This window comes from Carettochelys insculpta, chromosome 12 (genome assembly GCF_033958435.1).
Source record: "Carettochelys insculpta isolate YL-2023 chromosome 12, ASM3395843v1, whole genome shotgun sequence".
NCBI lineage: Eukaryota > Metazoa > Chordata > Testudines > Carettochelyidae > Carettochelys > Carettochelys insculpta.
In genome coordinates this window covers 36,921,518-36,936,847 of record NC_134148.1, presented here as the reverse complement: position 1 = coordinate 36,936,847, position 15,330 = coordinate 36,921,518, and the positions used below count along the sequence as shown (strand labels likewise).

The 15,330-nt window shown below is 44.3% G+C and overlaps 1 protein-coding gene across 3 annotated transcripts in view; it reads left to right on the top strand.

Moving 5' to 3' along the window:
• Positions 1-15,330, top strand: part of LOC142019748 (protein FAM169B-like) — a 67,968-nt gene that overhangs the window by 42,332 nt on the left and 10,306 nt on the right. For all 3 annotated transcript variants that reach the window (XM_075006987.1, XM_075006986.1, XM_075006988.1), the window contains 2 exons: positions 6,555-6,737; positions 11,865-11,993. In XM_075006987.1, the coding sequence (XP_074863088.1) occupies positions 6,555-6,737; positions 11,865-11,993 (312 nt within the window). The remainder of the gene's footprint in view (positions 1-6,554; positions 6,738-11,864; positions 11,994-15,330) is intronic.

Sequence of the window (15,330 nt, the reverse complement as noted above, 5' to 3'; positions counted from 1 at the left end):
TAAAGGGAGAGAGGGTGGCTTTATGATTAGTCTGTTTTTGATAACCTGAGATGTTACAATGTCTGTCTGTCTGTGACACAAAATTAAGAGCACAGAAATAGGTCAAACAGTTCCTGTAAATTGTTCAGAATCAGCATCAGGGTTGAAGGCCCTGAAACGGATCCTACACTGCTACAGCAGCTGGACAGCCAGCCAGCCAGCCAGCCAGCCAAGCCAGGTGATTCCACTGGAGCATGGAATTCTTCTGCTTCCTCTTGCCCCAGGTGTGCAGCCGCTGATGTTCGTGTCCCTTCTGTGCCTGTTGTTTCCCAGAGCCTCCCTCCCCCAGCCACTCCTGACTGGGAGCTTTCTCCTGCCTCCTGTGCAGGGGTGAGTCTGATATTGGGGTATTCTCTTTCCCCAACCTGTGTACCTGTTCACCCACTGTACTGACTGGGCATACAGATGTGCATCACCACACAACTGGTTGGCTTGCCATTCTCAGAGAGTACTTATAAATGGTTCACAGCAGTCATGGTTGAATGGCATGCATAGGATTCTACAGGGATCAGTTTTGGACTGTTCCTGTTCAATATCTTCTTCAAGAATTTAGTTAATGGCAGGGAGCGTACACTCATAAAGTTGCCAGATTATACCAATCTGGAAGGGGGAACGAGTGCTTTGGAGGGTAGGATTTTAATTCTAAATTATCGTGACAAGATGGAGAAATCATATGAGACAAATAGAATGAAATTCAATAAGGACAAAGTCAAAATACTCCACTTAATTTCACACATACAAAATGGCAAATGACTATCTAGGCAGTACTGCAGAAAGGGACTTAGGGGTCATAGTAGACCCCAAATTATGAGTTAAAAATGCGTCAGCCATGTGACACTGTTGCAAAAAAAGCAAATATTCTGGGATGTCTTAACAGGAGTGTTGTTTTGACCCAAGTGATGAGTTAAAAAAACCCTAAAAGCCTCATAGAAAAAGACGTTCACCTCGCCATCCTCAAGTTCCAACCTAGAGCCTAGGAGGACTGTGGCTTAGAGATATTATGGGGCCTTCCTAGATTCTGGGGTTGGACCAAAACTGAGGGGTTCAGTGAATGGGAGGGAGCTGCCAGGAAGCGAGCTGAGGTGGGGATGTGGGGCCTGGGCAGGAGGTAGGATGCAGGAGTGTGCTGAGAGTGAAGCTGTGAGGTCTGAGCTGGACATGGCATGCAGGAGCTGGCTGGAGGTTGTGGGGTCTGGGTGGGAGGTAGGGTGCAGGAGAAGCCAGAGGGGTGGGATGTCTGTGCAGGATGTGGCTGGGGTGTAGGGTCCTGCAGGAATGTGCTGGTGTAGGAATGAGAGGTCTGGGGAAGTGGGAGGGTGCAGGTGTGAGAGGGGATGGGGGCTTGGGTGCAGGAGAGGGCTGGTGTGGGGGTGTGGAGTCTGGAGGGGGTGCAGCAGCAGGGGGTGGGTATGGGGCGTGTGTGGGAGTGACCACCTGGTACAGCTTCAGGGAGGGGCCTTGTGGCTCCACACAGCTCTGTGCACTGCAGGGAACCATCCCCCACTGCTCCCTTTGAGTGGTGGTTCCCTGCAGTGCATAGGAACTGCTTCTTCCCACCTGCGAGGCAGAACCTGCAAGCTCGATCCAGCCCTGGCCTCTCTGGGTTGGACCTGTGAGGCCTGGGGTTCCCTGTCTCCCACAAGGGTGCAAGCCAGCACCCCTCACCCGCATCTGGCTGGAGCACAAGCTCATGCCCCTGCAGGGAAGGGCATCCCTCAGCCTTGTGGACTGGATTAAGGCAAGCTATGAGCCACAGGTTCCCCACCCCAGTCTGTCTGGTGCTTGGTCCTGCCATGAGTGCAGGGGACTGGACTTGTTGCCCTCTCAAGGTTCCTTTCAGTTCTATTATCCTGTGATCATCAGCTGTTGCTTTCCTGCCCTCTCTTCACACAGCCCAGGCAGGGAAAGTGTCCTGGATGCAGGAAGCCCCAACACCATTCCTGACTGCCCTCCCCACAGGGCCCCCAGGGTTCTGGGGGTGGAGCTGCATTCATGTAGTGGGGCAACAAAGCAGTAATGTGTTGTGCATCCAGGTTGCTTTCCCCATCTGTGTGCAGAATAGGGATGACTGGGGTAGGAGTACAAGAGGGGAGTGCAAAGTTGGGAAAGAGGTGAAGGTGGCACAATGCAGGTGTTGGGGTGCAGGAGAGAGGTGCAGTGATTATGGGTGAAGGTGGCACAGTGCAGGGGCTAGGGGGGCAGGGAGGGTGGGGAGCCAAGGCAGTGCCTGGGGCAAAGGGAGGAGCACCATGCCCAAAAGGGCCAGTAGCACTGTAATGCAAGTTTGCCCAAGGTGCCATTTTCTTTCAGGCTGGCCCTGCAAACAGCAGATCCTCACAGGATAGAGAAAGTTATAGAAAGTCTCTGAATGCTTCTGCAGCAGTGCTGACTGGCTGGAGTGTCTGGGTTGTTCCTCTGCAGCTTTTCCTTATGCCACGTTTCTCTGTGTGTATGTTTCTCCCTCTCCTGCACAGTTCCAGCTCCAGAGAAGAGGCGTTGCCCAAGCAGGACCCCATCTCCCTCTGTCCCTAACAATGCTGCTGGCCCTGCTTTGTGTACCTCTGCAACTGCTTCTTCTGGCATTTATTTACTGATTGCTGTGCAGGGCTGACATAATCACGTGTACCTGAGTAAGTCTGAAGTGTTGACCCATGGATGCATGTACATTACAGAGAGCAAGCTCACCCTTAAAAAGAAAACTCTCACTATGGCAGCATTAAAGTGAGTTTTTGTCTTGCTGAAACTGCCACTGTTCAGGGTGTGATCTGAGATATACATCACTGGTTGTCTTTTGGTTTTAATCCATTGCTGGATTATTTATGGCTGGTTGTGGTAGTGCAGGAAGAAGAGATGTTTACACATCCTTTAGCGGTCAGTTTGATTTAATGTACAACTGCATGTGAATAATTGTGTTAATTTCTGGGGACTTCGTTCCCAGAAAGATGTTGATTAACTCAATGGAACAAATTTAACAAACTTCACAGAACAGCAACAAAACCGTTCAGGGAAGTTGGGGATTGGCTTGTGAAGAAAGCATAATGACCAGGGACATATTACAAATACTTGTAAACGTCAAAACAAACAGGCTGTATTCAATAAGGCATTTTAGGAGTTAAGCGCATTCCCAAGTCTCACTGACTTTATTGTGATTTAAGCACGTTCATATGGGTTTTGCTGACTTTGGAGACTGAGGAAGGAGAGGAATTAAGGTCAGATCCTACTTCTGCTGAAGTTAGTGGTAAAACTCTAGTTGAAATCAACAGCAGCAGAAGCAGGCACTTTATTTGAGAGAACAAGTGGGACAGGACAAGAAGAAAAGGGAAAGAAGGGAAACTTAATTTGAGTATCAGGTAGAGCCTCCCAAAACTTTATTCTCATTTGCTGTGGAAATAGCTTCCCAAGAGAAGTGGGAGAAGAGTCACGTTGAGACATTTGAAACAAGATTGCTGTCACACTGGTGAAAACAACAAGGAGTCCTGTGGCACCTTAGAGACTTCTTAGGGCATAAGCTTTTGTGGGTAAAACCAACTTCATGTCCAGAACTCCTCTGTTGCTTTTACATGTAAAGACTGTCATGGCTGTCCCTCTGAGACTTTACATTGGTAAACATGTAGCCAAGAGCAAATTGACGATGAGTGTGACCTGAAAGGATCCTAACAAGTGAAGCAGGTCAGAAATTTTTTTTTTCACCTCTCATGCAAAATTGAGATGAAAATGTGTGGTTTTCACAGTCTTTCAACACAATAGTTTGACTTTATCAGAAATAAAAACATCAATTTTCTGAAAAAAAATAGAGAAAGCAGATGGATGCTGTTGTGAAAATGTTCATTTGGTAAAAAAAAAACTTAGCGCTGGCAGGAAGAAAGGTTTGATGGAAAGTTGTCAAGCAGACCTACTAAATGCTTTCTAGGTTGTAGTGTTCTATGGATTTCCAGTTGCATTTTATCTGTATGAGCCCAATACACCAGCAGTGGCCATTTCATAAATGATTAAACACAAATTGATCAGAAGGAGACATATGCAGTGCTTGTATCCTACAAAGTAGCTAGATAACAGATTGATCTCAGGATAAATTATTTCCTGATTGAATGCTTATGTTTTCTTATTCTTTTTGGGTTTCTTTTTTTATGGCATTTTGAATTTACATACATAATATACAAAGAGTTACCCTTGTAATTCTTACAGAGTGAGGTCCTTAGTTAACTGGTATGAAAAATTGGAATTTTGGACTCTGCATGTCTACTCAACCATATCATTTTTTGACTGCAGAGGGAGTTTAATCTGGGTGATAACTCCAGAGTAGAGACTTACAGTACTGGAGCAAGTGCCGGTACTTTCTGACAGTTTTACTGAGAAGTGATTTGGTCTCATAGGTGGGATATTAGCTGTGAGTCACTGTTTTGGTGTCAACAGCATACAGGTCCTTAATTAGTAGAGGCAGAACCTCTCTAGTCTGGCGCCCTTGGGACCTGACCAGTGCCAAATGAGAGAATTTTCTGAACCACAGGACGCCAATATTGTCTAGCACAGGGGCTGGCAACCAGAATAGCATGAAGACCAATGTTTTCAAATTCGGTAAAAAATTCAATAAATCAAGAGCTGCAATACACATGAATATGAGATGGCCCTTAATAAATCTCATCAAACCATACGTTTTGTAACCCTTATTTTAAGTACAGCACACGCATAATGATTTGTAATGCGATACATGTTTACTGCAGGATGCTCAGAAGCTTTTTACGTATTCTATTTCCTCACGCTTTGTGTGTGTGTTTGTACCACTGTCATCTTGACTTTCACTCCCAAACCTACTTTAATTTTGCCAATTTTGCTTCACATTTAATTGCGGTTTTCTTTCTTAAAATGTGCATTGCCCTTCACAGCAGGAATACTGCAAGCTTCCTTTTCCTTTTCAAAATCAAGACTTTGTTAGCAACACAATCAAAACACACAGGGCTTTTTCTCCTGTCAGAGCACCACAGAATAGCGTTCCAGCACCTTTTTCCTGGTGCCGCCATTTTGGAAGGCGGCCAGGCAGCTCTGAGTCGCATGTGGCTTGTCCAATACACACTCTGCCAGCAGAGAGTGGCGAAATGCAGCACAGTAGAGCCACACACACATGGAGCGCCCCTCCCCCCAGCTCCATGCATGCATGCATGCATGGCTCCAGCTGGGAGCGGCTCCTTTAGTCCCAGTGTGGCTCCTGCAAACATGGCTCCTGTGGGTCCACCTGGGAGCTGCGTGGCTCCTGCTGTCCTGGCCTGGTTCTAGAAGCCTGGTGTGGTGCTTGTGCAGCTCCGGCAACCTGGCGTGGCTCTAGTTGGCGCGGCCCATGCAGTGGCATGTTGGTAAGTTGACAGAATTCACTTGGGAGAAGTTGGGGAGGACTTGGGTACCTGGCTCTGGGGAAGGGGAGGGCATTCAGTATTGGAGGGGGTGGGGAAATCCTGAGTTTAGGGAGTGCTCTTTGGGGATGCATGGGGGGTTAAGCCCAGGGGGCAGTTTGGGGTCTTCGTGGGGAATTACCGCCGGAGTGGGTGGTTTGGGGCAATGCAGGGGGTTAAGCGTGGGAGCAGTTTGGAGCCATGCATGGGAGTTAAGCCTGGGCGCATTTTGGGGCTGCGCACCTTTTAAGCCTGTGGGTGGTTTTGGATTGGGGGTTTAAGCCTCCAGGTGGGGGTTAGGGGGGTTGGGGGCTTGAGTTCCAGCACCTTTTTTTCTAGGAAAAAAATCACTGAAAACACATATCTCACAATGCACTGCACAAATTAAAGGGGGAGTTATCCAGTGTTTCGATATTACATATTGTTTACTATTTAGATATGAGTTGTTCATTGTTGGGCTTTTAGATGTTCACTGTTTATTGAAAATAATCAGGAGGGGTATTTTGCTTTGCAGTTTTAGCATTGGGAGCCACAAAGAAGTCCTTAAAGGGCTGAATGTGGCTCTGTATCTACAGGTTGCAGACCACTGGTCTAGCAAATTACCAACACTTCCACTGCTTACTGGGCTCTTAGAAGATATTTAGGGGTAAATTGCAGCTAAATAACATCACAGAACACTGAAAGCCAGGACTTATGGCTGTAAACAAACTTTATGGTACCACAGGAAACTTGGTCACACCTATGATATGTGGTCATTTGGCTAACTGAAATCATGCCAAATTATGGATGTTGCTGGCCAAGAGAGTTCCGGACTAGAAAGGTTTAACCTTTGTTTGTCTTCAATCCATCTTTATACTAGAGTATGTCTTTGCTGGCAACGAGACATAAAATAAACCTGAGTCTAAAATTTTTCCCTGAATCTAGTAGTCCTTAGGGTTCTATCCAAGACTTCCTTAGTCTGAGTTCAAACTTCTTTCCTACAGAGGATCACATTCACTTTCTGTCTATGTAAAATAGTTAAAGAGGCCTCCTCTCCCTGCACCACAGTTGTTACAGTTTATGGTCTTGGATTGTGGTTTATCTTTTAATATATTGGTTGTAAAAGTGGGCTCTATAACTTTGTATTCCCAGGAAGCCTTTGTGATGTTAACACCAGCCAGTGCTACCTGCTCCCAGTTCTGGATACTGTGTTTGTCCGGAGAAAGTCCAGAAGGTGTGGCTTAGGGATGAAAATGCTGCATGATTTCTGTCAGTCTTTTGTGACCGAACATGCCTTGGGGATCAGCTGCCCTATTTCTGCTGACATGTACCAAGGTAAAACATCGGATGTGGAAACATGAGGTAAAGGGTCTTGCATAATTTATGCTTTTCATTGAAACAATGAAAGAAACTTCTTGGCAGAGGGAGAGTTCAGTACATTGGCATGAACACAAATATACTGTCCTTGGTGTGTGGTCTTTCTGAGGACACATGGAGGTTCCTGTGGGAAGGAAATGCAGGTGTTTTTATAAGATCGTGAGTGACTGAAATTTAGAATGGTAGGTTGGTATTTACATTCTCATACAGTATTCTGAGGGGTAGCTGTGTTAGTCTGTAGCTTCACAAAACAAACAAACAAAAAAATCCCCAAGCAGTTCTGTAGAACCTTAAAGACTAACAATTTTATTTAGAAAACTAAAAAGCAGTCCCATAGCACCTTAAAGACTAACAAAATGATTTGTTAGAAAATGACCTGTAGTGGGACAGACAGATAGAAAAAAATTAAATCAAAACTGATGAACCAGCTACATAGGGCAGAAGAAGGGGGAGCTAAGTAGGGCAGGGAAAGAGGGGAAGAAAATTACATATTGAAAGTGTCTATGAAGTGAGTTGCCTGAGGGTACTACGAATATCAAAGATGGGGAAACTGTCCTACAGGGCCGCTTTTTAATTTTGTGAAGATACAGACTAACACAGCTACCTTTCTGTGAATTTTATTTATAGCTATCTCCAAGAAATGGAATAATGGCTTTGGAATCAAAAAAATAAATTATTTGCTTGCTGTTTGACAGGAAAGAAAAAGCAGACATTTTGTGGCAGTCCATATGCACAAACATGCCTCATCTATGGACCTGATATTTTTGTGATAAATTGCCTTTATTTGGCATCGCACCTGAACTCTGACCCCTAATTCAACTTGACAGTGCTGCTACTTACATTCCAAATCTGTGAGTGGCTTTTGAACAGCCACAATATTTTTTTAAAAATGAGTTACTATTTTCACTCAGTGACCTGTACTGTTGGCTGTGTGGTAACTCTAGCATGCCTGGCAGGATGGCTGGCAGACTTTGTCGTGTCCTGGACAATGTGTATGGAGGGGCGGGGGGGGCAGGCCATGGGGCAGAAGGGGCGAGGCTGGGGGCTAGCCTCCCTCAGGCAGTCTTTAGCTGTGTCTACACGTGCACGCTACTTCGAAGTAGCGGCACTAACTTCGAAATAGCGCCCGTCGCGGCTACACGCATCGGGCGCTATTTCGAAGTTAACTTCGACGTTAGGCAGCGAGACGTCAAAGTCGCTAACCTCATGAGGGGATCGGAATAGTGCCCTACTTCGACGTTCAACGTCGAAGTAGGGACCGTGTAGACGATCTGCATCCTGCAACGTCGAAATTGCTGGGTCCTCCATGGCGGCCATCAGCTGGGGGGTTGAGAGATGCTCTCTCTCCAGCCCCTGCGGGGCTCTATGGTCACCGTGTGCAGCAGCCCTTAGCCCAGGGCTTCTGGCTGCTGCTGCGGCAGCTGGGGATCCATGCTGAAGGCACAGGGTCTGCAACCAGTTGTCGGCTCTGTGTATCTTGTGTTGTTTAGTGCAACTGTGTCTGGGAGGGGCCCTTTAAGGGAGCGGCTTGCTGTTGAGTCCGCCCTGTGACCCTGTCTGGAGCTGTGCCTGGCACCCTTATTTCGATGTGTGCTACTTTGGCGTGTAGACATACCCTCGCAGCGCCTATTTCGATGTGGTGCCGCGCAACGTCGAAGTTGAACGTCGACGTTGCCAGCCCTGGAGGACGTGTAGACGTTATTCATCGAAATAGCCTATTTCGATGTTGGCTTCACGTGTAGACGTAGCCTTTAAGTGCTATTTGGCATGCACTGTCCAGAGCTCTGGCAGGGATTTAAAGGCGCTCCAGCCACTGCTGTTTGTGCTGTGGCAGCATCAGCAGCTGGGAGCCCTGAGTCCTTTCAAATCGCTTGGCCTTGAGGCAGCTGCCCCCTTTGCTCATCCACCCATCCACTGCCTCCCATTGGGGGCCTGACACCTGGAGTTTCAGGTGTAAATTTACATAAAAGAGACCTCATAATAAAATGATTTTTAAAAATGTTTCAAACATGTATAACATTCTTCTTTGTTAAATACAGTATGTGGCATAAATCAAATACCTGATGGGGTGTGATGTGGGACTCTAACTGCAACTTGTTTGGGATGTCTGTGTTATCCACTCATGGCTTTGCCATCATCCCTATTGAATGCCACTAAAAATTTTATCTACCCAAGTTTCTCTCTGGTCCTCAACGCATATGCATATAAAGATAGAGAGGCACATGACCACCCCTTTCTGAAGTACACTCTTCTGTCTGTCTGAAATGCTGACACCATGCACAACAAATCATAGATAGCCATGCACATTGTACTTTCTCATCTCTCCCTCCACCCCCAGTTCTGACTAGAGCACTGTGTCCTCTTAGTATGGGAAGAAGTAATACAGGCACCATTGTTTTCCTTCATTCAACAAAAAACAGTTTCCTGATGTCATGATTTGGTCATGCTGCATTTTGAGATTTGTTTGTAAACTAGTGGTATGTGGTAAGAGTTAGTTTTTCACCTCTGGTAGGTTTGGAACTAATGATCCAAGCCCTGAACCTGTCTTTACTTGTGGTTGAGAGTGCCTAGCACAACTGGTTCCTGATCCTGATTGGGATTTCTGTCTCTCAGTGTAAACATAAATATTAAATACCAGCGGTGAAATCCTGACCTTAGTGAAATAAGTGGAAGCTCTGCTACATTACAATGAGGACTGCAAACAAGTGCGCTCTTCCATTAAATGTAAGCAGATCTCACTCGCATTTCTTATATAATAGCCCCTCTCTGTGCTGCACAGGTCAAAAAAGGAGCAATATAGTCATGTATTGAATATTTTGCTGTCACTGTACTTACCGCTCCTGGAACTTCTTGCTGAAGAAATCACTTTGGCTTTTTTCCTGAAGTAAAATTAATAACAATAATGTGCTTATTATTATGAGGCAGATGTTTTCTGACAAGAATGACATGACTAAATAAAAATTAAAACTATGAAATCCAGTTAAAGATAAATGAGCTTTCCAATCTCCACAGTATGATGAACTAAGTAGGGGGTGCAGGGACAGACTGTGTAGTGGAGAGATTGCATGTTATTGTCTTTAAACTTAACTTGAGTCAAGAGACATGACTAGGACCTGGTGGAAAGGTGGTTGGCAGAAGTTTAATCCCTGTTGAATTTAATGAACAGTTAGAAATGCAACACTTTGTTGCCCCTGAAGGGATACGCTAACAGCTTAAATTCTGTTGGCGGTTTCCATACTTTTGCTCTTGAACTAGCAGAGAGGAAAATGTCCAAAGGAGACAAGTTTGGGTTTGATATGAATAAACAGCCCTAAATTGACATACTTTTGCAAATTGTGTGTGTGTTCTGAGTCTACAGAATGCAGCTGGAATACTAATAGGACCAAGGTTTCTCAGGAGAGTTTTGCCTTTACCTCAGCTACATCTGTTATCACTCTCAGTTCCTCCTGTTTCAGGCTTTCGTACTCACCACAAGAAGTGAAAGACAGCTGAGTGCTCACCAGAATGTAGTCTCACATTAAGCAGGAAAGAGCTATCATTAATTTCTTTCCAGACATGTCCTGCTAATTAATGCACACTGTGATTCTGGTGTAGATACTGCTATTTATTTGTATGCCTCCAGTTATGTGCTGAATACTTTTAGAGACATGGTCTCTGACCATAAGAGCCTGTAGTCTTGACACCAAACAGATATAATATGGCTGTGTTTACGCTACAAAAATAACTTCAAAGTTGCTTACAGACTTTGAAGGTGAGTGTCTATACACACCCTACTTCAAAGTTAAACTTTGAAGTAGGACACTACTCCATTCCTGGGAATGGAGTAAGGACTTCAAAGTTGGGCTTCCTACTTTGAAGTTAACTTCGAAGTAAGGGAAAACGTGTGTCGACTCTCTGCAGGCTACTTCGCAGAAGTGCCTAACTTCGAAGTTAGTTCCTAGTGTAGACGCACACTATGCAATATATAACAAGTGAGGTTCAAGCACTAATTTTGTTGGTTGAATGAGTTATTGTTTGCAATGGTCTGATTTGATGATAATTTTTCAGAGAGGGATAAGTTTTGTTAATACTCTGCGAAGCAATGCATTTCCAAAAGGGAGGTATTTCATGCCTATTAATAAATGCTTGCCTTCCTCTGCCTCTTAAAGTAATCTCTTTTTGCAAGGCATATTGAGAAAAAACTCTTTATCCATTGTCAATGAGAAGATACAATGTGGTTATGAATGTGATAACATGGATTCCCATTATAAACCCCCATGCTGTTACCAGTTAGCCAGTGTTTTAAAAAAGCTTCTGCACTATTTAGGCACAATAGGGCAAGAAAGGAGCTGGAGACTTAATTCAGACTGCATCTTTTTTTGTGGGTAGCTCTGGTTAGGTACTTAATATCCTCCCATTGTTGGTTAAGAAACTTCAGTTGCCTTGAATAGATGTTCACCATACTGGGTTCTTCCAGCTAGCTATGGGTACTCAGACCCCATGGTAATTGGTGCTCTGCAAAAGACTCAGCAGAGACAGAGAGAGAATGAATGGTTGGAAGAGAGAGAAAATACCCAAATAGAACACCTGCAAGAGAAAATACGTCTCTAAGGCTACGGCTACATTACAGAGGTATTGCGAAATAAGATATTTTGAAATATCACAGCTACACGCAAAATGCATTTTGAAATAGCACCCAGCTATTTCTAAATAACGTTTCCACTCACAGCGCTATTTCAAAATAGTGCCATTGGGTGTCATTATGGCTTATTTCAAAATAGCACTATTCCGTGTCATAATAGTGTCTTTTTGAAATATCTATTTCAAAATAGGCATTATTTTGCCTGGAAAGAGAGTTACTGATTACAAAATAACGCACCCGTTGTTTCAAATTTATTTTGAAATAGCACATGCATAGTGTAGATGCTAGCAAAGTTATTTAGAAATAACAGTAGCTGTCCCAGAATAACTCTATAGTGTAGACATAGCCTAAGATAACATCCTGAGGACTACTGTTTGGTGCCACCAGACAACTCACTAGCGCTTCAATTTCTCTCATCCTCTTCCACCAAACCTAATCTCTGTGCACTTGGTTTTCCTGTTCAGTTTGCCAGAAATTCTTGAAGATCCACCCAGAGGAGCAGAATCGACTGTGGGAGGTGGAAGCACCAGGGGACTGGAGCCAGCGTGTTAGTATCTGGTTAAAGATGCAGCTGGAACCAACCCTTTTAGAAAGTGAGTTAAAAATGGTACGGATTCCTTCTTGTCATGTTCGGTTATTTAAACTTCACAGTTGAAAGCTAAGCTTACTTTGGGCTTGTCTTCACTTACTCAGAGATTGCGGCTCCAGAGATCTATCTTGTGGGATTCAATTTAATGGATCTAGTAAGGACTCATTAAATTGACTGCTCTTGGCATCACTGTCTATCCTGGTACTCCGGTTGGTCGCAAGGAGTAAGGGAAGTCCCTGGGAGAGATTCTCCCATCGACCTCCTGCTGTGAGGATGCCACAGAAATTTGACCTAAGGTATGTTGACTCCAGCTATGCTGGTCTCAGAGCTGGAGTTGCCTATCTTAGGTCAACATTTTCCAGTAGCGTAGACGTTTCCTGAATGATGACAAAATGCAACATCCTCTCATTTACAGCACGTGAAGAAATTGCTAAGTATGTGGTTTTGTCTGACTCAGAAATGACAGGTACCTCTGAACTATTTGGGTGGATGGTTTGTGTGCAAAGGGTCGATGATTAGATCTTGAAGTAGGTATCCCTAGCTCTAGTATGTTAAAAAAATGCACAGTTGCATTTAAAGGCAAATAGAAAACATTTCTAGGGCTGTGTGAGTTCTGAATTCTCCACTCAGAGATAATTTTTGTGCCATTTCATGACACACACTTTAAGGTTCTGCCTCCTTCTGTGTTCGCTGGGGGTTGGGGAGCAGAATCTGTGTTCTTTACCTTACAGTGCAGGACTTGGTGATCCACAAGAGAGGACCAAAATGTCCAGTGAACAGAACCAGAACTGGAGATTCTGAGGTAATAAAATCAAACTACAGAGACTCTGAGGGCTACTGACAAAATGCGGAATTGGAATAAGAGGATGGAACTCCCAATGTACTGCATTACGCAAGGCAGTAATTAGCTCAGTGAAGTTAGATCACAGAGCGTCATATTAGAATCACAGATATAGGTGGGTTGGTTTGTATAATAAGAAAAGGAACCTGTAGGACTTAAGGACGGTAAGCGTTTCTTCCTTAAAATCTGCTGTCAGCGTCACTCTTTTATACTAATCCAATCCTTGGAGCACATAGACATCCACTCCTTTGGGCTGCAGAGTTATAGCATTCAGAGTTCCTCATAAAGCGCAAAATCCTGTTTTGCCAGAACCTCTTCTCTTTCCCTCCCTGCAATCACATCCAGGCAACAACAGAGTGGGAAACACTCATGATGGTTTTTTTTTTTTTTTTTTACAAGATCATAGCAGGATTTTGCTATAATGCACCAATTGATGTTCCACAGACCTAACTAAGGTTATCTGCTTGGATGGCTTGTGGGTGCAGCAGGCCCATAGTCTGTCTGTACACTTATGCTACAGCCAGAAGCAGGTACTAAGGAAGGGCTTCTGCCTTTCTGGAGGAATAGCGGAGAGTGCAGAGCAGATTTCCCTTATGCCTTCCCTGATGTACCTTGCCCTGTACGAGCAGGATGGCTTGGGGACTCTATCCTAGCCATTGCATTTCTTCTCATCACCAGACCTCATAGGAGAGCTTGGCCAGGATTTTGGTGTTACTGGATTTTGTCCTGTAAGACCACCACAGGTACATGATCTTCCATGGTCCTCTTTTATTTAAAGTTTAAACCAACAAGAATTGGTGTTGCTTTTTCCAGGAATCAGTCATTCACAGTTCTGTTTGCTTATGGCAACTAAGTGAGGCTAGTTTCAGGTCAGCAGACTGATAGTGAGTTATGGGAGGATGAATCACTTCCTCTCTTCTTTTTTTTGTTTTGGACTTCACAAGCTTTTTACAAAGCTGTTCAAATGATATTCCATTAAAAAGCAAGTGAGTAAAAATCCAAATAAGAACCAAGAGCTGCCTTAGGCACTTTTGTTTGTGGAGGGAGCAAAGAAGCAGTATAAAACATTTGTGCGTCCCTCTGCTATAGTCTGTGCGCTGTAATATGATCACCATAGTGGAAAATGGTAGAAGCAAGTTAATTTGGTGATAAATAGTTAGTAAAATATGATTTATGCATTTTATCATCATATCAGCAATCCCTTTCCTACAAAACAAATGTGCTGAGTTGGCTGTAACTTTACGATCTTCAGAGGAACTTCAAACTATTTTAGAAATGGAGTGCTGAAAACAATAAGGTGTTTGTAATATAAACATGTAGCTAACGTAGAGGGGAGAATGAGACAGAGTATATTCTAAGAGAAGAGGGACAGCTTTCCCAACTCTCATGGAGCTTGGAAGAAGTGCTGATCCCCCAGCACTCCCTCTCTTGGCTGGTGAGATAGCAGCAGAAGGATTTTATATTTAACCCTACTTTCTGGTGGTAGTAGGAAAAGCATCAGCTCCTCCCAGCTCATGTGCACCTTATCCATCTTTCTTCAAGAAGATCTGTCCTCCTCCCTCACCAGGTGGTTCCCCGTGTGGGGTTGCCAGGTGTCCAGTTTTTAATCGGAAAAATCTGGTTGAAAAGGGGGACTTGACAGTGTCTGGTCAGATCTGTTGACTGGACATGCAAACCCAGTGTAGGTCTATATAGCAGTTACTTCAAAATAACAGCCATTATTTCAAAATAACTAACTTAGCACCTACATGACACAACCACTATTTCAACCACTATTTCAAAATAAATTTGAAATAGTGGTTGACTTATTTTGAAATGGGTAAACCTCATTTCACGAGGAATAGTACCTATTTCAAAATAGCTGCCATTAAGACAGGGAATAGAGTCTATTTTGAAATAAACCATAGTGAGTCCCATGGCTCTGTTTCAAAATAGGCTGTATGGGTATGTCTAGACCACAGGGTTTTGTCGACAAAATGGCCATTGTGTTGACAAAACCCATGGAGCATCCAAATAGCCAAGTGCATTCTGTTGACAGCCACAGCCCACTTGCCACAAGGAAGAACACCGCTGTCAACAGAGATCTGTCAATAAAACGCCAGTCTGGATATTCTGTTGACAGAAGATGCCTCCTGGACACTGTGCAACACTGTCTGCTCTGGTTTCAATCCACACTGCGGTCTGGACATGATCTGTTGACTGAAGTTTTGTCGCAAGGTATCTTCTGACACAAACTTCTTCCAACAAATCCCTGTAGTCTAGACATAACCTAAGTGTGTAGATGCTGCATTTTGAAATAGCTAAGTGCTATTATTAAATGCATTTTTGTGTGTAGCAGTGTCATTAGAAATAAGCTATTTTGGAATACGGCTGCTGTGAAGACATACACCCAATGTCCTGTTAATGTGGGTGGGAAAGTCAGGAAGGCATGAGGTCAGCACCCACACCAGTTCCTACTCTGCTGGGGCTGCCTCTTACCTGTATTGGACACCTGCAGCTC